Source organism: Mustela putorius, unplaced genomic scaffold (assembly GCF_011764305.1).
Source record: "Mustela putorius furo isolate JIRA1106 unplaced genomic scaffold, ASM1176430v1.1 tig00000874_pilon_pilon_pilon, whole genome shotgun sequence".
Lineage (NCBI taxonomy): Eukaryota > Metazoa > Chordata > Mammalia > Carnivora > Mustelidae > Mustela > Mustela putorius.
Window position 1 is genome coordinate 6,045,358 of NW_025421505.1, and position 24,840 is coordinate 6,070,197.

Consider the following 24,840-nt stretch of genomic DNA (forward strand, 5'->3'; position numbering starts at 1 on the left):
CTCTGCCAAATAAATAAATAGAATCTTTAATATATATATATATATATATATATTTATAGGAGGAATATAATAATGTAGATAGAGGAGGATTTTAATGGCATCCTTTTCTAAAATAAACCTTATTAAGGCATAATTTGCATCAAACTGCAATCAAATTATACATTTAAAATCTGTGCATTTTTGTGATGAACACAGCATAACATATGGAGTTGTTGAATCATTATACTGTACACCTGAAACTAATGTAACATTGTATATCAACTATACTCACAAAAGAATCTGAGCAGGGGTGCCTGGGTGGCTCAATTGGTTGAGCATCTGACTCTTGATCCCAGCTCAGGTCTTGATCTGAGGGTTGTGAGTTCAAGCCCTATGTTTGGCTCCATGTTGGGCATGGAACATGCTTTAAAAAAAAAAAAAAAGTCTATGCATTTTGTCATATGCAAATTACACTTCAATGAAGTTGATTTTTTTTTAAGATATGAAGGATTCCCATGATTTATTGCCTATTGCCACAATAAGTCAGAGAACTATTCAAAATAGTTCAGAGAAAGTCAAGAGAAGTCAATGGAGACAGCAAGTGAAGATTGATGCATTGGGCAGGCACAGAAAATAAATAGTCAAGTCCCTGCGGAAAGACAAAGTTACATAAATTTAGAGACTTGAGACCATTTTGTCTTTAAAGTTAAGATGTTGAATAAGGGGTGCCTGGGTGGCTCAGTGGGTTAGGCCTCTGCCTTTGGCTCAGGTCGTGGTCTCAGGGTCATGGTCTCAGGGTCTTGGAATCGAGTCCCACAATCACCTCCCTGCTCAACAGGGAGCCTCCTTCCCCCTCTCTCTCTGTCTGCTGCTCTGACTGCTTGTGACCCCTCTCTCTCTGTGTCAAATAAATAAATAAAATTAAACTAAAAAAGATGTTGAATCAAATATGGAGCACTGGACACCCTGCTGAGTTTCTGAAGAAGAGGCTAACATGAGAAAAAGTTTTGCCCTGCAGAATCTACTAACAAGCTCCAGCATCCTTCTCACATTCTGATCCGTGTCCTCCTTTTTCTGTGGCAGACGCCTGCATTTGCCATGATGCTCTCATCCAGCGACTTTGCGTCTGCTTCTTGGGAGCTCATCGTCAGAGTTGACCATCCAAACGAGGAGAAGCCCAAAGAGGTCACACTGAGAGTGTCTGGAGACCTGCATGTTGGGGGGTTGATGCTCAAGTTAGTAGAACAGATCAGTAAGTTATTGTTTCTTTATGGTTTCCCTGTATTTGAAACCCTTTCTCTTGCATCAACAGTCAATGGCTGATCTAGGTTGTCTGATTGTCAAAGTTTTTCTACTTATTTATCTTACCAATCAGAGAACAAGCTCCTTCCCACAGGAAGAAGAGGAATAGAGGATCCTGCAAAAGCCATAAACGGAACCCTTCGGCCACCCTCATAAAAAGTTGAGTCTGGTGGCAAACTAAAGCTCCCCAGTGGGTATGAAACCATGTCCCCACAGGCTCATCCCACTGGTGGCATCTCAGGTGACTTTAGGTAGCATGACTTTAGATGACTGTGTTGATTCTGTTTGTTAAAGTTTGATTGCTCAGGGAGAAAGTCATCTCAGTGCTAATGTGTCTTCTAATACATATCCACCATTTGCTACTCTCCCTGTTTAAATAGAGGAAGAGAAGTCTTAAGTGACAGTCTTCACATCAGGAATCAACATGATCGACCTAAAACTTAACAGTGTTTTTCTTTTCTCTTATTTGTTTTTACCTTCTATCCAAAATTGTCCAGATGCTGACTTTTCATTTACACTAATGAGCTGGAGATTTTTTTTTTAAATAAGTCTTCATTTAAGTATAATACGTACAGAGAAAAGTGCACTTATCATTCAGTGTACTGCTCAATGAAATTTCAGTCATGTAGCATCCGTGCAGATCAAGAAATAGAATATTACTGACTTCCCCCACCCAAGTATCACATCAGACACCCCCCTCCCCAAGTCACTGCCCCACGAAGGGAAACCACTATCCTGACTTCTAACACCATGGGAATAATTTTACTTGTTTTAAAACTGTATATAGGTGCACTTACATAGAACATACTTTAATGCATCTGCTTTCTTTCACTTAACGTTATATCTGTGAGATTTACCCATATTGTTGCATATAGTTTGGTTCATTTACTCTCATTGTTGTGTGATATTGCATCATGTGATTAGGCCACAATTTATCCATTTACCTATTGGTGGGCATTTGGGTTGTTTCCATTTTCGGGGTCTTTGGTGAGTAGATAGAGGCATTTTCATTGGGGTATAGCTCAGAGAGGAATTACTGCACAACAGGACTTTCTAAAATAGTTACAGAATTTATACTTCTACCAACAGCATTGAAAGAAAAGTTTTCTAACAAAGTGAGAGAATAAGAGAAAGAGAAACATGTTTTAAAAAACAAATAAAGGATGGACTGTTGGCTCCAACATTGACAAAGGAAGAAGATTCAACTTTGATGTCAGCATTGAAGGAGGGGAAAGAGTCCACACTGATGCTGACTTTGAGAGAGAGAAAATACTCAGTTGATCTCAGTGTAGACACTTCAGAAACTGGGAATCTGGTGGCAGTGCTAAGAGAGCTGACATTATGGGGGCGGGGAATGTTGGCTTTATAGTCCTTCTGTGCAGATTTTGGGAGATATTGATGTTCCTCTGCAGAGCAGTGATGTAAGGATTCATTTCTAGTAGGGAAATAATCTTGGTTGAAGTCGAAAACTCCTGGCTTTCCCAAAAAGGACCATGCCCCTAAAGGACTTTAGGGAAAAGAACTCCAGCTTTTTTATCAAGAACAAAATGTGTATGTTTCCGTTCTTTCACTGTGTTCACATGTAATCAGGATAAGGTTCAGTCTCTGTTTTCTACCTGCCCCACCTTAGAGACTTTGAAGACTGTCCAAGGCTTGTTTGAGCCTCGGGTTGTAAAAGGAGATGGGGAGCTGAAGACCATTTGTAGGTTTCAGCTCTCACATACAATGAAGACTCTAGAGTTCTCTCTCATTTCACTTCATGGTATTTTCCATTTTTGCAGACGTAGCCCAAGACTGGTCAGACTTTGCCCTCTGGTGGGAACAGAAACATTGCTGGCTTCTGAAAACACACTGGACTCTGGACAAATGTGGGGTCCAGGCAGACGCAAAGCTTCTCTTCACCCCTCAGCACAAAATGCTTCGCCTCCGCCTGCCAAACGCAAAGACAGTGAGGTTGCGAGTCAGTTTCTCCGCTGTGGTTTTTAAAGCTGTCAGTGATATCTGCAAAATCCTGAGTGAGTACCCTAGAGGGGCCCTGTGCCCTTTGGACTGTTGGTGAAGGAGGACAGAGAAATTATGTGTGCTTACTGCCTACAAGCGGTTGGCTTTACAGAACACTTCCTTTACTAGGAAGCATACTTTTCAAGTTTTTTCTGGGGACTTTCGCCGTGCAAGTAGAGTTAAACCAAATGGAACATTATTGGAGTAAATCAGATTCATTTCCACAAAGCTTAACACTATTTCAAAAGAGATCTGTAAACAGAAGAAACAAACCCATTAAGATTATCCCCCCCCCAAAAAAATTAATTATTTTAAGCTGTGCTAATATCATCATTATTTTTAAGGCAAACCAGGAAGTTCCATTCAATCATCATCACCATAGAGCTGATGTATCTTTATTGTTTTTGAGATAATGGTGTTTCAGTGTCTTAATTGCTTTACTAACACTTCACTACAGCAAATACTCCATCCACAAAAATTATCTGTGTAATTTATTTAAAGCCAGAAGTTATACTTCATTATGGATTGAAAACTAATCCTTACAGTTTTAACAGTCTTTAGGGACAACACCGCACAAACCATGTATTTGGGGAACTTCTATAATGGAAGTGAACCCTACATCCTTGTTTAATATTTTCTTGTTTAATATTTTTCTTGTTTTCTTGTTTAATATTTTTTTAAAGTGTATAGGTGCATTCTTTGGTTCTAAGGCTAAGATTTGGCATTTGAATACAGTATTTATGATATATGAGTGAGTGATCTCTCTTCCCCATTAAACTATAAACTGCTCATTCATTCATTCCTTCAACAAATATATCCTGATTAGGCAGGCATTGTGGTGAGTGCTAGGGATTGGTGAACAATAAAAACAGTACCAAACCCCTTCCCTTCTTGAGCTGATATGCTAAGATGAAGAGACAAGAAAGAATGAATGTAAAAGTAATTTAAAAATAAGATGTTAAAAGGAGATATTTGGTAGAGAAAAAAAGAAAAGTTCTAACAGTGTATGCAGGATTGGGAGTTCCAATGTTGGGCAGTTGGGACTACTATGGTATTAAATAGGGTGAAGACAGAAACCATTACTTGAGCATGCCCGAGTTCCTAACACCTAGCACAACACCGGGCACACGTTTGCTGCTCATTAACTATTAAGTGAACAAGTGAATGGAACCTTCCATTTCAGAGCCTTCCATTTCACAGCAGTGCCTCTGGTACATGGTGGGAAAATGGCGAGCACCAGGGCATGTTGTTTCCAGCAATATTCCAATGAGGATTGGAAAACAAAGGAAATGATAAAGCCCAGTCCACAGTAGATGAGAAAGACACATCGTGGCTGGGGCCAAAAACTTGAGGTTGCCACATATATAGATCTGGAAAAGAGAAGAAGTCAGACATTCTTCTCTTTTCCAGAATATATCTTCATAGTCGTTCTAAAGGGCTCAACCTGGCATTTCTGATTATTGTCTTTTGTATCCATTCAACTGAAGCTAAATAATATTTAGCAACATGATGGGTGTTCTCACAAAGAAAAGGCAAGATGCAAATCTTGGCCTTAGAGATGCAGGTTTGGTTTGGTTTGGTTGTTTTGTTTCTAATGCTCCTACTGGAAATTCTGATTCATCTCCTGGTCTTATCTATAAATTATGCATTTGGAATGGGCACATGTGTGGGTTGCAACCTGACAATCAAGCATCCTTGGTTACAGGGGAAGAGGATGAAGCTGAACTGCTAGCCTCAGCCTCAGCACGAAGCAGTGTTTGAACTGAAAAATGGCAGGACCTGTGGAGTGGGTGCATCCGCCTCCAGGAAAGCTGCTTTCAGATTCTAACCTGCACATTCCCTGGCTTTTACTTGGAATCACAAAGCAGCTCAGTGTGGTTAATGGTCATCAGGTGTTCTGATTGGCAATGGCAATTATAAATATATTTGACTAATGGAGAAAACTGGGAATCCTCTTGGTTTGAGTGCTCCAGAAGCAGACCCTGAGACAAGAATTCAAGGACAAACAATTATTTGGGTGAGAGGGAGGAAGATGATTCCAGAAGACACTGGTTGGGGGTGAGGACATAAGACTGGAAAGAGAATGCCATCCATAAGAGAGTGTCACCAACCCAGTCGCATTTGGGGCAGTTGGGGGCTCCTGGGAGACAATGTAACATGCCTCGAGCTGGCCTGCCAAGGGGTGAGGGACCGGGAGGGTTAATATACCACCCCTAGTCAGTCATTGAGGGCTGCCCTCGGGGAATGTTAATTCCCTGAACTCGTGCGGCCTCTGCACTCATATGTAGACTATGGCACCTCCGTGGCGCAGACACACTTGTCCTAGCACCCACCGGAAGTTGCGTCAGAGCGCGCAGAAGTGGTGAGGGCGGCGAAGAGATGCGCAGGGCACCCGGGCTTCCTGCCATAGGGATGAAATTAGTGATCGGGCACAGTGTAAGAGAAGGGCTTTCAGGATCTATGTTCTGTAAAGAAAAAGGGGAGTTCTTGGTTGTTATTTTAGAAGAAAACACTGAAAAAAGAGACAAAAGAGAAGGAGGGAAAAATTGGTAGTGAACAGATAATGCGAGAACTGCCAAGTGCTGATGATGGTTGAAGCTGGCTGATAAAAACACAAGAGGCCTATTATACTATTCCCTTTATCTTTGAAATATTTTCATAATATACTAAAAAACAACTAGGACTTTTATTAGACTAAATCTCCCTCCTCTTGGACATTCCCCTCCCCCACACACACGTGCCTGCACCTGTTTTAGGAGTCTCTGGTCCCCTTCTGTTTCTTCCAAAGAGGTGTAATTTAGTTCCATTGACTTCTCAGGAATTTCCTGAGAAATGATTTCAGATGCCCAGCATGACTCTGAGTCTTAGAAGGAATTTCATTTTACTTTTTTTTTTTTTTTTAAGTTTTATTTTATTTCTTTTTAGTAATCTCGATGCCCATTGTGGGGCTTGAACTCACAGTTCTGAGGTCAGGAGTCACCTTCCCCTCCAACTGAGCCAGCCAGGCACCCCCTCTTTTTCCTTTTTGATAGTTTTTCATTTTTCTTTATATTTATTTGTTTGTTAGATATCAGAAGATCAGAAGAACTTTCCTTGTTAAAGCCATCTGGTGACTATTTTAAAAAGAAGAAAAAAAAAGACAAAAGTAACAGGGAGCCCATAATTGAAGATATTTTGAACCTGGAGGGTTCTCCAACGACTTCAGGTCCACCGGGTATGATTCGTGTCAGCTGTTTTATTGTTGTGTTTCATTCTTAAATACAAAGATTTCTTAAATCCCAAGACATTTCCCTCCCTCTGCTCCTCTTTCCCTCGTCTGCCCATCCCTCCCCTCCCTTGCCCCCAAAGAAAGAAAGAAAGACTAAAATTTCAGGATTCCTGTGATGAAGAAAGGATATGCAATTAATCTTAGAACTCACAGAATATTTTTAATCAGGTTTGTTTTATGGCTCGTTACTTTTTGAAGTGAGCTCTACACCCAGCGTGGAGCTTGAACTCACGACCCTGAGATGAAGACGTGCTCTACCCACTGTATACATTATTGGCTTCACTGTGTATATTAAGTTGTTGATGAATGCAAAACTTTAGGGGAATTGGCTGTGTGTGAATCTGGGGGAAAATAGATTAGTTGGATCACTCAAATAATACTTTCCCTGATTCTATCTTCATGTGACTCTTTCCTGAATTCAGTTTAAATTTTGCATTGGGCGTTTAACAAGTGGGCAGGTAAAAATTCTGGAAAGACACTATCCTTGTCTTTTTACATAGTCATAAATCAATCTCTATCTTGCTTGCAATAAAGGTCTTCTTGCATAGTATATCCCAATGCAAAGAATAAAAACATTCTTTGCGTTTTCCTTACACAGACCATATGATTTATAAACCATCAACTAGCTGGATTCTTAAAATTGGCAGGTACTATTATTTGCCTAAAGGATTTGCCCAAAAATAAAGTCTGTACATGCACTTTTGGGGGACCTTCTGTTCTCTGATGATGCCAAAACTCACTGCTGAAATAAGATTTTGAACTGACAAAGAGAGAGTCCCCAACATTTGCCTGGGTTGGTTTTAGGCGTTTTTATGGACTATGAGTTCTCTGCCTTTTCAGGAGCTAAAGTGGTACAAACATTTAAATTCAAAATCCATTTGGGTATAAGCAATGTCAGCACCTATTTTTCTAAAGACCCTTCCTCCTGAATCTCGTATCACAGTGCATGCTTCCCTTTGCCTTGCAGTAAGTCCTGGCTTATACAGTAAAACCATGACTCCCACGTACGACCCCATCAGTGGAACGCCCGCATCCTCCACCATGACTTGGTTCAGCGACAGCCCTTTGACAGAACAAAACTGCAGCGTCCTGGCATTCAGCCAACCCCCCCAGTCACCAGAAGCACTGGCAGATATGTACCAGCCTCGGTCTCTGGTTGACAAAGCCAGGCTTAACGCAGGGTAAGGACATGGCTCCATTTCGTTTCTCGGTCACCACGTTCGTCTGTTATGAGAGTCCCTCTCCCCCACTGGGCCTCACTCCCCCACGACACCGGAGATTGCATCTCAGCCATCCTTATTGCCTCCCAAGACCTGATAGAACAGACATTCAGGCCATCTTCACTCCATGGGACTGGATGGCATTCATCCCCATCTCATTCTGTTGCTCACTTTTATTCTCCACCTCTCCACCCCTTACCATGACCCAGTATTTATTTTTCAGCTCTAGAACTGTGCCATCCAGACAGGAGTCACTAGCCACAGGTGGATACTTACATTTCACTTTGAATTTTATTAAAATTAAAGTGTGGCACTAGCTACACTTAAATCTTCATTAGCCACATGTGACTAGTGGGCAGTCTGTCAGGGCAATACAGAATATTTACATTGTTATAGAAAGTTCTAGCCAATAAGATAGACCCAGCGTTGAGTCAGACCAGACAGAGGAGAAGCAGTGCGGGAAGTCAGCAAGTAGAGATTTTCATTCTGGCTCCACAACAAAGCACATGACCTTGAACATAGCACTTAATGTCACTAAGACTCCATTTTCCCACCCATAACACTGAGAAAATAGAAACTGCCTTGGCTTCTTCACTGGGTTACTTTAAAGTATCAGTGTAAACAAAATATGCATACAAAAAAACACTTGGAAAGTTATTAAAAGCTATAAAATAAAATGTAGATATAAGATATTATCAAGTCCTCTCCCTTACAGATTTTTGGTTATATTACTTACTCAGACATTGTTCAGGGAAATACATACACACGTATGTGTATATCTACATCTATGTGTATATAAATGGAAATGCATGTATATAAATGTAAATATGTATAGAAACATATTAGGTAATGCTATAATAGGTGTGTGTAAAATTGATTGACTATTAAACTCATCCTAACTCATCCCACTCTTTTCCAGTTGGCTGGACTCCTCACGTTCCCTTATGGAGCAAGGCATCCAGGAGGATGAGCAGCTGCTGTTACGATTTAAATACTACACTTTCTTTGACTTGAATCCCAAAGTAAGATACTGTTTATCTTCTTCATTTTTTTAAAGATTTTATTTATTTATTTGAGAGAGAGAGAGAGAATGAGCAGGGGGCACGAGGGTAGAGGCAGAGGGAGAAGCAGACTCCCCATCAAGCTGGGAGCCAGACGTGGGACTCGATCCCAGAACCCCAGGATCATGACCTGAGCCCAAGGCAGACGCTTGGTCAACTAAGCCACCCAGGTGCCTCTTCTCCCTCTCCCTTTTTCAATGTGAAGGCCTAGAAGTGGAAGATCCAGTCATTTAGTTCTCCAAATTAGGGTTAATTTGTATAATCTTCTGTTTAGCTCTGCTAAACTCTCTAGTCTTTTTACATAAAAGCAATGATGTGACCAGCTGCCCCTGAGTTAATGGAAGCCTCTCGGGGCCTTCCCTCCCAGTGTGGTGTGCGCTGCCCCTCTCCATCCCCACGAACGGAGGAACAAGAGGAGAGTGGCTCACAGAGCTGGACTCTCCTTCTAGGAAGGAAGGAGCATCTGAGCAAGGTTAAGAGCCGGTTCTCATGAACAAGCCAGGACCCCATGATGGTGCACACCACACTCCCCACTGCAGGGCCAGATAAGACTTTGGTGATGAGAAAGAGAGATCATCTGTATGAATAAAGACCCCAGCTGGTCAGCGACTCCCATTAAGTGTCCATCTGCCTCCCGACGTTTACTAGGACAACTGAGGGGTGAAATAAATCCTCTGAATTTCTGCCCCTTCCTTGGCCTGCTTGGCCTGTTTGTGGAGTTGTAAGTCAGCACTTAACCTATCACATGTCAAGAATATAAACGGGCCCTCCAAGTGCACAGGGTGATTTTATCCCAGGTTGGTGCTTGTTGCTTTCTTCCATTCACTGGCAGGCCCTTCTCACCCACAATAGTGATTCTGCTTCTCATGGCACTGTCTTCTCCTGGATCCTGATGTTAAGTCTGGTCTTCAAAGGTGCAACTTGGGTCCTAGTGCTTCCTTAACTGGCATCTTCTTCAAAATAAGTCAATCCTTGGTTTAGATCCAACTTAATGCCCCTGGACCTCGCTTGTGTCTGGAGCGCCTAACTTCCACTGAATCATGGCAAACAAGCAAATTTTGGCTCTTTGATAAAACCTTCAGGAGAAACTACTCTACAGCTTCTTCCAAAATAGAGGGGGTTTTTTGGTTTTGATTTTTTTTAAGGGTGCTTTGAATGATCAGATTTGCTTAATTGCTAAGGAGTTCTCTCCACATGGCTCATGAAGGAAACCTGTTTGAATCTAACAGACAAATAGAAGCTGTCAACCCAAACATGGCCAGAAGACTCGGGCTTTGGGGATATGGCTTTGGGGCACAGGAAAAACCACTTCAGAGTTCCCTTCTCCCCTCTTCTAAAGTATGAAATGTTATAAATATAACCACGTTTAGTTCCAACTTTCTACTAGATACTGAGTAGATAGAGGAATACAGAAACTTAAGATGCAGTTCATGTTTTTATAGAATCTACAATCAAAGCAAGAAGAGCAAAGATAGCACCCATGAAACCAGGTAAAACAGACAGGACACCCCACAGAAGAGAACAAGACTGTATAGTAGAATGAAGGAGCTTCTCCTCTCCAGCTTTCAGAGGAGAGATGTAGGCAGGCAGTTGCACTAGGGTTACAAGTACTGATTAAAATCTCAGATACACAAAAATACTAGGATATACAAAATTTCAAAAATAATATACTTTAAAAATACAAAATCCAGAATCCATAAAAGATTGATACATTTTCATAAATTAAAATTTTATGCATGACAAAAAACTATATACACAGTGAAAAAATCAGTCTTTGCAACACATGCGACAAACAAAAGGCTAATTTCCCTAATAAAGAGCTCCTGAAAATCAATTTAAAAAAAGAAGAACAGGGAACTTGCTTCTCTCTCTCTCTCTCTCTACCTACTGGTGATCTCTCTCTCTCTCTCTCTCTCTCTTTCTCTGTCAAATAAATAAATAAAATCTTTAAAAAAAAAAAAAAAGAAGAAGAAGAAGAAGAAGAACAGCAACCACCCAGTAAGCTAATGAGCAAAGGATGTGAACATGTAGTTCATAGAAAAGGAACTAGACTGACTTTTAGCCTTATACTAGCAAAGATCAAAAAGTTTCATATACCGTCTTAGCAAGAGTTTGGGGGAAATGGCTCTCATACCCTGCTTGTAGTCCAAAGTATAAATTAATCTGATCCTTATGGAAGGTAATTTGGCAATATCTATCAGAATTACAATTCTACATAGCTTTGACCCAGCAAATCCACTGCACTGTATATATGCCACAGTTATACTCAAATATGTCCTTTGATATGTCTGTATACGAGAACAGTTATTACCAAAATTTGCTCATTTGCCATGATTCAGTGGAAGTGAGGCACTCCAGACACAAGCTAGGTCCAGGGGCATTAAGTTGGATCTAAACCAAAAACTGACCAGAAATAAGGCTTGAGGAAGAAAATTGGAAACTACCTAACCATCCATCAATAGGGAAGTGGTTAAGTATATTATGATATATCCATATAGTGTTGTTGCTAAGAAGAATGAATCAGCTTTCTTTTGATGTGGAACCCATTCAAGGCATATTATAGAATGAAAAAGAACAAGGTACAAAACAGTCCATAGAGAAACTATCATTTGTAGGGAACAAGGAAGAGAAAGAGACTTTTTGTTGTCCGTTCTTTTGTCCCTTTAGAATTCATGCAAACCAAATTCCTTCATTATCTATTCATTTGCCCCATTTCAGTTGTGAAGAAAAAAACTGTTACAACTCTAGTAATTCATAGTATTTTTTTTAATGTTCAGTAGAGAAAAGGTGCACATCAGTTTTAATAAGAGTCCTAGAGGGCACTGAAAGTTCCTCCCAGCTAACTGGGAACCCTTTGTGAGGAGATCTCTATAATGAGCCTTTCTTGAGGGAGTGAATCTCTGGGAAACAGGTCTTGGTACTTGTTTGTATTGGTGGCTGGTAGATGGAGTGAGGCGTTAACTGAATTGTCTGGATGAGAAGAAACAGGGATTCAGGCAATGGAGGTGGCAGAAACCATGTGCTTCCCAGTCTAGGATTTCTGTTTTCACTAAACCAGAAGACAAAGGAAATCAAGAGCCAAGGAAGGGTAAGAACAGCCAATCCCCACCAAGGGAAGAAAATTTGTCTCTTGCATCAGGGAAACCACTGACAGAGTTCTCAGAGAGAGAAAGATCTGTTAGGGTGCCTGTTAATAAATGACCCACCAAAACCTGGGAACTTTCGATGTTCTAGAGCCTCAGGGGGAACATGAACAAGACTCCAGAGAAGGAAATCCGGAGCTCTGCTGGCTGTCAAAGAGCAATCCAGTGTTCCTCAGTGGGAGCCAGGGCTCATCCTGTCCATCATAACATCTTGTACTAGAGCCTGTTCTCCTACTGCCAGTCTGCAAATGTGGGCCAACTTCTGTTTGGCCAATGTTCTTCCACCATATTGTTTTATTTGGTTTTGTGGGGGGGGTGGGTAGGGGAATTAGGTTTGTTCGGGTGTGGAAGCTCTGATTCATTTTTGTAAGTCTTTACTGACTGCATTTGAGAGAAAAACCTGATCGGGTGATTTGACTTACTCTCACCAAAACTCCTACAGCATTAGGATTGAAGACACTGTGACTGACTGGGGGACAGACCGAGACAGACAGACAGTCCAATTCAAATTTTAGTAGCCGCACATACTATTTGGATTTTGCCTATAAACTGTTCATGAAGCAAGGGTCTTTTTGTTAGGGAGAGGGGCAGGGGTTGCCTCATTTTTGGTGTGCATGGTATGTGCTTTTTCAGTTGTTTTTATCTTGATTGCCGTGTCATTTACATGCCATAAAATTCTATTATAATGATTGTAGTGCATTCATATGGTTGTGCAACCGTCACCACAGTCCAGTTGTAAAACACTTGGCATCACCCAAAAAAAGTTTTCTCATATCCCATCTATGGTCAGTCCTGGCTCCTAGCCCCAGCCCACCACTTGGTCCACCTTCTGTCTCCAGGTTTGCCTTTTCTGGACGTTTCCTATGGATGGACTCATACAGTATGTATGAGTCTTGTGCCTGTGGATCTGAGCCCCCTCTGTGTTTTCACTTGTATCCATAGCACATTCCTTCTTACTGCCAAGTGGTGTCCCCTTGTTCACGAGGCCCACATGTTTAGCCTTTCACCAGTCGAGGGACCCCCCTGGAACCTTTCTGGTTCAGAGCTGTTATAAGCAACGCTGTTGTGAATATTCTCACGTGTGTTCTGTTTTGGTTTGTTTGGGGCAAGTCCTGGGCCCAGCTCCTGAGGGGTGTCCCACAAAGTTCACAAAGCAAAGACAGACTTTCTTAATGTTCTCAGTCCTCCAGCTTCCCAAGGGCTACACGTGTGGGCTCGTGTTTGTCTTGCCCTGCCGGCAGCTTCAGCACTGCCAGGAAGGACTGTGCCTCTACGGTGGGTTCCATTTCCGGCTGACCTGATAGCAATGCTCTTTGCTGGTTTGGGCTCGCTGTGGATTTTTAGATCCCCTATCATCTTTTTTCCTAGTGTGTACAAGGTTAATGCAAAAGGAAAAATAAACTAGTGTTAATCACCCTGTGATAAATCTGTTTAGGCACTCTATCTTTCTATTCCTCCTCCATATTTTCCTCACCTTTTTTCTTTAAGGAAACAGTAAACTGTATACCGTGGCGGGGGGTGGGGGCAGAGTAGGAGTTATGGTTTAATGGGTACAGAGTTGCAGTTTTGTTAGTTGAAGAGAGTCCTGTAGGTAGGTGGTGACAGTGATTTTTCCTATCAGTGGAAGTGTGATAAAAGAGAGGGAGAAATAATGCAATCAGAGATGGGTCAATTTGGCCCCTTGAAGAAGCTCTAGAAAATATTTTGACAAAGCAGTTTCTAAGTTCAGAAGTAAAAGGAGCTGGGGCAGTGGAAAGAGAAGTATTTCTTTCACTTACCTGAGCACAAGTTTTCTGCGTTAACAAGGAATGGCCTCCATGTTTCCAGTGTTTTCGTACTGAGGAATATAAATATGTCCCCTCCCCAACACATACACACCTACCTGTTTCTTCCCTTAGTACGATGCTGTTCGAATCAACCAACTCTATGAACAAGCCAGGTGGGCCATCCTCTTGGAAGAAATTGACTGCACGGAAGAAGAAATGTTGATCTTTGCAGCACTGCAAGTATGGGACCTTCAGTACCTTCTCTCTGCAAGAAAACAAAGCAAATTTGTTTTCTTAAAGTTTCCTTTTCCTCATACTGTTTCTTTTCTTTCAAGAAAGAACTGAAAGTGAGGGGAACCCATTTCAATTTAAAATATTCCTCATAACCCACACATGCGCCCATCTTCTATAAGGCGTTAGTCTCGTAATTTTTATCTCATCCCTACTACAAGCTCAACCAGTGCTGGAGAAGAACCAAGTTTGAACATGACTAAGCATCCTTCTCAAAATAATTCAGATGAAAATGTCATTTTCCCTTCAGAGGAGGGAGACCTCCTTCTAGGAGACGTTCAGAAGAGATTGTCTTCAAAAAGAGGAAAGTGCTGAGGGATGCATGTGTGTTTATAACGTTGCTGAAACCTCTGTTTATATCCTAGTATCACATTAGCAAACTCTCGCTGTCAGCTGACACACAGGATTTTGCAAATGAGTCTGAGGTCGACGAAGTAGAAGCTGCACTCTCTAATTTGGAAGTGACCCTAGAAGGTGGAAAAGCAGACAACGCTTTGGTATGAACTTTTCTGGTAACTCAGAACCGTGGCTGCGTTCTCATGGGCTGACACATCTAAATGAGCTCTTTTTTATGAGAAATAAGAGAATCTTGTGTCTGATTTTGAAAAAAGAAAACATACTTTTCACCAGCTTAAAGCTAGCAAGACCTGACTGGCTTTTCTCAGGTCAGTTCCGGAAGGGACTATGAGATATGTTCGGTGCTGTTAAGGGCAGTACTTTTATATGTATTTCTTAGGGAGAAGCTGGGGAGTAGGAGGCAAAGACTGCCACCGCCAAGGACTTTTCTTTACTGAGGCAGTCCCTCCCCTCAGATGTGGAGAGAACCACCCAGTCTGTTGTACAGCTAGCTGTGAGAATGGAGAAGATGCTTCACAGATACAAAGCCTATTATCTACTGACCTAGCCATGCACTGCAACTGGGCAAGGTTGACACAGTGAGGGCGTTTATTCTGGGACACTCGAAAAAGCTCCTAAACCCTTTTGACTTCAGGAAATAGACAAAAACCTTCCAGTGAGACATAAAGTAATACAAGTATTTTATCATCTCCTTATCCATGAAACGTGGCAGAATGGTGGCTTTATAATCGGAATATCTCTCCTGTTTGATTCACCTGTTGAGTTCCACCCTTTTGTTTAACTAAGTACCTCAGTCATGGGAGTAATTATTGGTTTAATGCACACTGAATCAGAGGTGGATCTATTGTCATTGGATATAAATAGTAAGAGATAAAAATGAGTCACTATATTCTTGTGGATTTAATGCATGTTTCCCTGTAATTGATTTCCTTAAAATGGGAAGTTGGTATTATGCAAAAGCAAATACTTCACACAAACTAAATGCCAAGATTCTGTGGAGATTCAGAGCCCTGTCTCAGGTTTATAGGAGACACAGGACTCATTGTTTTGACTTCTCTTTTGTCAGCTTCCTTCACTGAATAGGTAGACCGTGATCCTTCTCAGAATAAATGAAAAATTCCCTCCTCCCACTCTGAATATTTTCACGTGATGCTAAACAATAGGCTTTTCATTTAGAAAGTAGGCACCGGCCTACACCGCAGAATGAACTCTGAACCAGGTTCCTTTTGAGAAGTTAATCAGTGAACTAGATGTAACTAGATTTACCCTTTCTGAGGTAAAACTTGCAAAATATTTTGCTAAAAGTAGCAATTTCTAACTCATATTTTTACCTTGAATGGTAGTGTTTGGTCAGGTTTTTTAATCTCTTTTCATTTTTATGACCCATGACCCATACAGAAAGTGGGGGAGGAAATGTACGACTTAACAAACTTGTATTGTCATCCAAGTCACCATCCAGATCAAGAATTAGAACTTTGTCAGCCACCCAGAAACCCATGTTGTGCCCCTTCCCACCCCCCTCTCTTGCCCACTCCCCATCTGCTGGGGTCACTACTAGAAATGTGGCTCATGTGACTGAGGAACTGAGTTTCTCATTAGTTTAATTTTGATTAATTCACATTTTCATCACCCCATGTGGTGAGTGGCTACAGTATTAGATGGTGCAGATATAGAGGATCAACGCCACCTAATTAACCACTTATGAAATGTTATCTGTTTTTCCTTAGGAGGACATTACTGATATCCCTAAACTTGCAGATCATCTCAAATTATTTAGGTAAGTCACCCTTAACGGGGAAAGGGATTTCTCCTAACAAAGCCTCACAGGTCAACTGTGCAGGAATTTAAATTGAACCTGCCGCACTAAGCAAGTTCCTGGTTCAAAGGTGGAGCTCGAGCTTTGGCATCAGACAGACAATGGGCTGAATCCTAGCTCGACAACCTGTACTAGCTGGGTCCCCTCGGGCATTGTCATGTGTCTGAGCCTCAGTCTCCTGATCTATAAAATGGGGACATACCTCTTCTTGGGTTTATTGGGGAGGTTGAAGAAGATAACATATATGAAGCATTGAGCATGGTCCCTGCTCATAGTATGTGCTCAATAAATGGTGTAAACATGGCCTGTGTCTGCGACTAGTGAACGCCTATGCTAGACTGGTCATCCGCAAGGCTCAGGACTGGGCATCATTCGAAGGTTCTTTCGTGGTTGAAAAGTCAGTTGTCTCTAGAACTTTGGTCCTGGGCTTATACAGAAGTAGTCTCCTTGGTTTATCAACCTTTGCCTATGACAGTGTTTCTGAGAAACTCCCCAGTCACCTCAGATCTGAGACTTAAAAAGACAGAGGAGTTTTTTATTTCATGGAAAGAAAAAAAACATTTGTGATGGTGCCAGGGTGTGTTAAGATGAAAAGAATAAGGCCCCTTTGAAGTTCTATCAATTACTCATGTCACTTTATGGTTCGTTGACTTTTCTTAACACACCGACACTTCAGCGGGTCAATGACTTGAAAAGAAACACGAGTTGTTTGGGGAACATATGATGCAAAGAAAGACTTAGAAAGAGAGAACAGCGAATCAGGTATAAGTGAGAAGCATCTAAAGGTAACGATTTTTATCACTGGGTTTCTATAAGTTGCTTTTTTCTTTTTTTTTTTTTTTTAATGTTATCTCAGACAATGGGTGGCTCAGTCATTAAGCATCTGCCTTTGGCTCAGGTCATCATCCCAGGGTCCAGGGATCAAACCCCGCTTTGGGCTCCCTTCTCGGCGGGAAGCCTGCTTGTCCCTCTCCCACTCCCTTTGCTTGTGTTTCCTCTCTCGCTATTTCTCTCTGTGTCAAATAAATACATAAAATCTTTAACAAAAATTTAAAAAATAAAAGGGATGCCCAGGTGGCTCAGTCAGTTAATGGGCTGCCTTCGGCTCAGGTCGTGATCCCAGAGTCCTGGGATCAAGCCCTGCATTGGACTCCATGCTTAGTGGAGAAACTGCTTCTCCCTCTCCCTCTGCTTGCCGCTCTGCCTACTTGTGCCATCTATCTATCTGTCAAATAAAGAAATAAATAAAATATTTTTATAAAATAAAAAATTAAAAAAACAGAAATGCCCATTTTTTAAAATTAAGTCAATTTCATTAATTCTTATTAATTAAATTTAACTTTTGTGGCATACATGGTTGCAACCACATATATTGTTACAGTCGGAGCTATAGTAGTAATTTGAATCCACAAATACATCTTTATAATTTTTAATAATCATTCTATGAAGAAAGTAAGTTGCCATATTCTCTGTCTAGAGCAAATGCAGCGCTTCACAAACCAAAAGGTGACCTTTTCCTTCCTCTAGATGTTTCCAGAGAAGGAGAGAACATTCCGGGGTTAAGCCCTCCATCCACTTCACTTTAATGTGATTGCTTTGCTCAAACACACAGAACTGTCTTCTGTTTCATAGCAGTCACTGTATCTACCAAAGGTCTAAAGAGGTTGACTTTAATAGATAATACAGTTCATGGAAGGGAGAGATGAAGGAGGAAGGGAAGGAAGAAGGAAGCAAAGAAGAAAGGAGACAGGAAGGCAGGAGAGTCGAGCTGCACCCCTCCTACTTTTTAGCGTGTGACCCTTAAAGACCCTTCATTTCACTTCCTTGGGCTTCCTTTCCTTATCAGTAGACCAACAGTAGAATGAGCAATAGAACGAGCCGTGCAACTTCAGTCTTGCTCTGAATATGCATGAGTGCTAGATAAAGTGAAAATAAAAGCATTGTGAATACAAAATTGAGGTGAGACGGGGAGGTCCAGCTTGCAGGCGATGCAGAGGGAATCTGATTCTACAAATGAAACCTCAGACACACAGAGGGATTTGGGCCAAGACCACATTCCCATGAGAATCTGGGATTTTAATCCCCGGGAGAGACAGGAGAGGACCCTATAGGCCTATATGCTGGCCCGAAGCCCATGCCCAATGGCAGAAACTTGCTAAAGGTGGCCTTCTCTGTTTAGCCGGGGGTAGAAAAGCTGTCCATCTGCCCCAGGAAGCAAGGAGGAAGTTCTTCCCGAGTGGGGTCCTACTTGGGGAAATGAAAAGTCTCTGGAGAAACAAGAGTCAAACCCTATGTCCCACATGGAGGTAGATCTAAATTTAAATGTCTTATATGAGAAGTGAATTCTGAAAAAAAAATAAAGAAAATAGAAATGGGCCCAGGACCACAAAACCCATGAAGCCCTGGCAAATGAAATTACAAAAATACCTGGAGGGAAATATCCACAATCTAGCATGCATGGGCCTTCCAGAGGAAATAGTAACCCCCTAAAAACTGACCTCCCGGGACGCCTGGGTGGCTCAGTTAGTTAAGCAGCTGCCTTCGGCTCAGGTCATGATCCCAGCGTCCTGGGATCGAGTCCCACATCGGGCTCCTTGCTCCACAGGGAGCCTGCTTCTCCCTCTGACTCTGCCTGCCACTCTGTCTGCCTGTGCTCGTTCTCGCTCGCTCTCTCTCTGACAAATAAATAAATAAAATCTTTAAAAAAATAAAAATTAAAATAAAAATAAATAAAACCACTCAATTATTCAAAAAAAAAAAAAAAAACTTACCTCCCTGTAAAAATGACTAGCCACGTGAGCTCATGAACCACCATAAAGGAAAGACAACAGACCCAGCAAACAAGAAGATTAGCAGTTTCAGTAAGTTTAGATAATAGAACAATCTGAAAAAACAGTAAAATGAATATGCTTAGAATCCTTAAGGAAACTAACAGATAAAAATCCTCATGAAAGAGAAGAGATAATATTGAAAAGGACCCAAATAGAAACTCTGGAAATGAAAAATTTAGTCATAGGAATTTAAAATTGAATAGGTGCTCTGAATATCAAGTTTAAAAGCACAGTTAAGGGGCACCTGAGTGGCTCAGTCGGTTAAGCCTCTGACTCCTGATTCCAGCTCAAGTCATCATCTCAGGGTTGTGAGATCGAGCCCTGTCTCAGGCTCCACACTGAGCGTGGAGCCTGCTTAAGATTCTGTCTTTCCCTCTCTCTCTGCCTTCCCCTCCCCCACCACTCACACATGTGTGCACTCTCTCTCTCTAAAAAGATAGTAATAATAATTAAAATAATTAATAAAAATGAAAACACAGTTAAATAGAGAACACAGGTAGAAATGGAAAATGTTATAGGTAGAATGAAAAGTTTCAATATACACCTACTAGGAGTTCTAGAATATATGGGGAAGAGGCAAGTATTCAAAACAGAAAGCTTGAGAGTGTTCCATAATTGTTGAAGCCAAAAATCCTTAAGTTCAGGAATCATAAATTCCAATCAAAATAAATCACTGTAAATGTACATCTTAGTAAGGCCAATAATTGATAAGAGAAAGTCTTTAAATCAGAGAGAAAAGACAGATTTCCTAGCAAGGAAAAACAGTTAAGTGGGCAAGACAGATTTCCTAGCAAGGAAAAACAGTTAAGTGGGCAGCAGACTTCTTGTTGGCTAGAAAATCTCTTGAAAGTGCTAAGAGAAAATAACAGTCAATCTAGAACTTCGTGCCCAACCAGGCTTTCAAGATTCTACTTTATGCAAACCCCTAAGTACAGATCAGACAAGTTATAATCCTACTGCTAAGTTACATACTTGATAAAAACAGTTATTTATGTCCAAACTATAAGGTGCGACCACTGTTGCAGAGATTACTTTGGAATAAATAAAATGGCTCCTCTAGAGGATTACAGAGAGAGGAGCACATGTAAAATTCATTCATTGCCTCATTCACAGACAAGTTTACTGTAGGTGAATAGGCAAACTCTACTGGACCAAAGAAGTTCCAGGCTGACTTACACAATGTCCATGGGAGATTATCAGTGAGATTCTTGATAAATAAAAGACACCTAAAATACAGTGGAAACTTCATAAAGAGGGAGTGACCATTAAAATCTTTAGTCCCACTAAGACACCCTGGTTATCACATGGAAAAATACCTTTAAGAGGAGTCGTGCACTCTTGTTTTTTCAAAAGAATGTGTTCCGAATTTATGACCTCTCTGTGATGACAAGTGGCTGTCCGTGGTCAGCCTGCAGATGCTTTCAAAATAATGAATACACTTCACCTCTCCTTCAAGAAAAAGGTGAGTGTGAAATAAGTGAGAACACAATTGGTATTCTAAAGAGATTAGTGCTGCGAAGAGAGCGTTTTGGAAAGCACTTATTTGGAAATGTTTCCATTGTCACACTGTTGCCAATAATGATACCGCCTATTAAAACTATATTCTCTTGCCCTGAATTTTGATCATATCTCTCAGTAAAGCTGAGAGTCTGTTCAAAATGGGAGAACTGCAAAAAAGAAAATCACAAGCTCAAAACAGCATCACTTAGATCCCATCTCCAAACTAGGACTTAACACCTAACCTAGTTGCAATTTCAGCTTCCCCCAGAAATGAGTCCTAACCAATCAGAAGGGAATTTTCTGATCAGCACCAATGAGGTCATCTGTCACATGGGCCCTCCATCTCCCAAAAGATGAGGTAATCACCTAGTAAGACCTCCTGCCCTTCCCCACAAGGAAGGTGGCCTTGCCTGGGATGGTCCTTTCTTTTACTAATAACTTTCTCACCCCACCTTCCTTCCTATGGCAACCTTCCATTTTGTACCCCTCCCCATAGCTTCTCTCTGCTTGCCAGGTGGGATGCTGCCCAATTTATGAATCACTTAATAAAGCCAATTAGAATAAAACCAATTTTTAGTTTAAAAAATAATAAAACAATGTTATCTGCACACCTTTAAACCTGGAAACAGAGTTTTAAACTCTGTTAAACGTCATCTAAATGAAGTTCTAGTGTGTTTGAAACCCACTTACTAAATACATAAAAATGCAGCCTCTTCTGATTAATTTGCATAAGTGAGTGATTGAGATCAGGGAAGATGGAACTCAGTAGCTTTGTTGTAACAGAAACCTTTAAAATGAGGTAGATGGCATTCTACCATGGACACTGTGATTTAGTGAGCATAGCCAATAGTGTATTTCCTCAACTGGGATTTATGTCACTGAGTAACGACCTCCCTTTTTGAAACAAATTGAACTTTCCATGTTCATTTTTAATTTATTTGTATAGGATTACAATGTACATATATTATAAATATTACACATAAATATAAATATGTTAAGGGATGGGTATTTATTATATTCACCTAACATATATTGGTAACATTATATTAAATATTAAAAATATTTTAAAGTTTGAGTGTACCCAGTTTTAGTTTGGAGATTACTGGCCTAGACTCGCATTTCTCAAACTTGGAAATCACCACAGGAAAGCTTACTTAAAATGCAGAACCCTGGGTCCTAACCTGGACCTGCTGACTATGAGTCTCTGGGATTAGGGCCCATGCTCAGGTACCTTTAACAAGCTCCCTTCTAATTCTGATGGACACCAGATGTCTCCAGATCCCTAGATGTTTCTCTAATAATAAATAATTTATCATTGTTTATTTATTATATTACTTATATTATATATCATTATTATTATTTATTGAATTATGCTAAGCCCTGTGATAAGCACCCTCAGAGATTACCTCTTCCCACTCTCACAGAAGCCCTATGAGCTGGAGGCTGGTACTGTCCCCATCACACAGAGGCAGGACATGTGGGCAGGCAGAGCAAGTGTCTTCCTCAGGGACACATGTCAGGAGTAGCAAAGCCAAAGTGGTCGAAACCCTGAGATTCTGAAGTAACTACCACGTCTATTAAAAACCCCATTTTCAGTTTTTAGATATGAGTTAGTAATATGAAATTTATTTTCAACAATACAGACTGTGTTATTTGAACAGGTTTCCAGAACATCTCGAGCCACGTGAAATTTGCATTGTGTCCCTCCATTTCTGGATAGCTGTTAAAATGCTTAATTTACTTTAATTTGCAGGCCCAAGAAGCTGATCTTAAAGGCTTTCAAACAATATTGGTTCATCTTTAAAGACACATCTATAGCCTACTTTAAAAATAAGGAACTTGAGCAAGGAGAACCAGTAGAAAAACTAAATCTTAGAGGTAAGAAAGTATTATATCTGGGTATGGCTTGTCATCACCCAGCCAGGAAAGACCAACTCTTACCCCCTGAAGGAGGGGAGCCCCTCTATTTCACTGGTTCTCACATGGCAGCCTGCCTTCAGCTTCACTTCATGGAGCATGGGCCTGAAATGTGGAGCGATAAATGGGATTATTTCCATTCTGCTGTCCCTTCTTCCCCGGCGTGTCCAAGTCCCTGAAGTGGTGACAGTTGGTGCCATCCGCATAGTACATGAGGGACTGTAGGGTCCTGAAAAGCTTCCTGCATTCCAGAAGGGTTATGTTTAATTCAATGTCACTTTAGTTTCTGTCCTAATTTCTGAAAATGGCCATGATTGTGCTGGTAACTCCATGAACTGAAATATTTAATTAACCGGGGCACTCAGTTCCCTTAGCATTGTGACAGTAAGAGAATTCCCTCTATGTGGGTTTATTTAAAAGTTCATATTCATAACTCCATGTTACAATGAGTTAGCATAGCCAAATTGACCTGGAAAATGAATTCAATTGATGACATATTTAGGAAAATCATAACGGAAGATTTTTTTTTTTTGTTATCCACATGCATTGTTCATGAGTCTTATTTAGTTCCTCTTTAATTAATGTTGTCTGCTTGTCCTCAATTTTTCAGAAAAGAAGCAAATGCCAAGGGCTTATGTTCAAAGTGTTTCTTTTAGATGCACATCTGATTTACAGACCACATTTCTCCGAACTCAGTTTTGTTCCTGCCTTTTATCATTCAGGCTGTGAAGTTGTGCCAGACGTCAACGTAGCAGGGAGAAAATTTGGAATCAAGTTACTAATCCCTGTTGCCGATGGTATGAATGAAGTGTATCTGAGATGTGACCATGTAAGTAAATTAAAAAAAAAAAAAAATGCTAAGTCCCTTTACTTTTCTTCAGCCTAAGGACAAACCAGCTGAGATGTTTTTTTCCAATCAGAGCACTCATCAGTCAGTTACTGCCTTGTAACAACCAACCCCAAAATCAAAACGTCATATACCAATAAACATTTGCCTCTGAACCGAGGGCGAGTAGGCTAAGGCTTCAGTGATCCAGCCACACGTCCCCTGGACAGATCTGCTTCTAGCTGTAGGCCTGGCTAGGCTTGGCTCCTTGCTGGAAGTGAAACTCCCTTGTATTTATGCTGGAAGTGCCAGGCTGCCTGGGGAGGCTCTGCTCATAATGATGGCAGAAATGCAAGAGAGGAATTACAAACATGGCAGATGACCTAAAGCTTAGGCCGGCAGGTAGTACTCTGTTATTTCCACCCACGTTTTGTTGGCTAAAGCATGTCCAAAGACAAGAGGTGGGAAATTACACTCTGTCTCTAATGAGACAGACTGTAAAATTCCATGGCAAAAAGTACGGATACTAGGAGGATGAAGACTGAGGTCAGTAATTCAGTGCACCACAGCGACTGTTGCTCTGAAGACTTCCTCTCTCCAGTTACATCCCCTCAGCTTCTAGAACCACGCCCCTTGGCTCCCTGAGGTAAAAAATTACACAAACGTTCAAGAGCAATAGATACCACCACTGACTGGTTCAGAGCCCAGCAGTGGACCTGATTCCTCCCTTGAGATCAGAATCTTTACTAAGGATAGGCCAGGGTAGACAAAATATGGGAAATCAGTTCATTTTTTTTCTCCTCCTTTCCTTCTGTCACAGATATCCGACATGATATGAAAATGGAAACAGGTATCAAGGAAGGCTGTCAGGTAGCTTGGGTTTTCACCTGCCTGTCTTCCATGGTACACCTGTGTCCTGGGTTCATCTTTCAATGCAAAATTCTCTGTGTGGAATGGGTCACAACTGACATTCCTATTCTCTAGCCCCTTAGCATAGAGAAACTCCACAGAGGACTCAAAACACCCAATTCCTGTTGGGTATTAAAGTAGGTGATTGACAGCCACTCAGAACATGGGGCACTTCACCTCTTGCCTCACTCAGTAGCTGACAGTTTTGTGTACTGTAGAGCTGAGAGCTCACGTCCTGGTCGGTTCCCAGCAGGGGGGCACTTTGCACTTGAATTTGTGTCTCAGCCCTCTGATGTTTGCTTCAGGAGAACCAGTATGCGCAATGGATGGCTGCCTGCATCCTGGCATCGAAGGGCAAAACCATGGCAGACAGCTCCTACCAGCCAGAGGTCCTCAACATCCTTTCATTCCTGAGAATGAAAAATCGGAACTCGGCATCTCAGGTGGCTTCCAATAACGAAACCATGGAAATGAACCCTGAAAGTTTTGTGTCACCTCGGTGTGCAAAAAAACACAAGTCAAAGCAGGTACCGCCAATCTTGTTGGAGCAGACTGTTTGCAGTAAATGCTGTATTTTCTGAGATAAAATGAGGAATTAAAATGATTGAGGCCATCAGCATGAAAAACCGGCTGATGGGGATTTCTGCCTATGG

General features: G+C 41.2%; 1 protein-coding gene across 1 annotated transcript in view; it reads left to right on the forward strand.

The window, feature by feature from the left end:
• Positions 1-1,077: 1,077 nt before the first annotated feature.
• The window catches only part of FERMT1 (FERM domain containing kindlin 1), a 31,500-nt gene continuing 7,737 nt past the window's right edge, over positions 1,078-24,840 (forward strand). The window contains exons 1-11 of the mRNA XM_004751536.3: positions 1,078-1,231; positions 3,063-3,296; positions 6,350-6,496; positions 7,518-7,731; positions 8,690-8,792; positions 13,873-13,980; positions 14,397-14,528; positions 16,116-16,165; positions 22,289-22,413; positions 23,175-23,281; positions 24,493-24,714. Coding sequence (XP_004751593.1) covers positions 1,078-1,231; positions 3,063-3,296; positions 6,350-6,496; positions 7,518-7,731; positions 8,690-8,792; positions 13,873-13,980; positions 14,397-14,528; positions 16,116-16,165; positions 22,289-22,413; positions 23,175-23,281; positions 24,493-24,714 — 1,596 coding nt within the window. The remainder of the gene's footprint in view (positions 1,232-3,062; positions 3,297-6,349; positions 6,497-7,517; positions 7,732-8,689; positions 8,793-13,872; positions 13,981-14,396; positions 14,529-16,115; positions 16,166-22,288; positions 22,414-23,174; positions 23,282-24,492; positions 24,715-24,840) is intronic.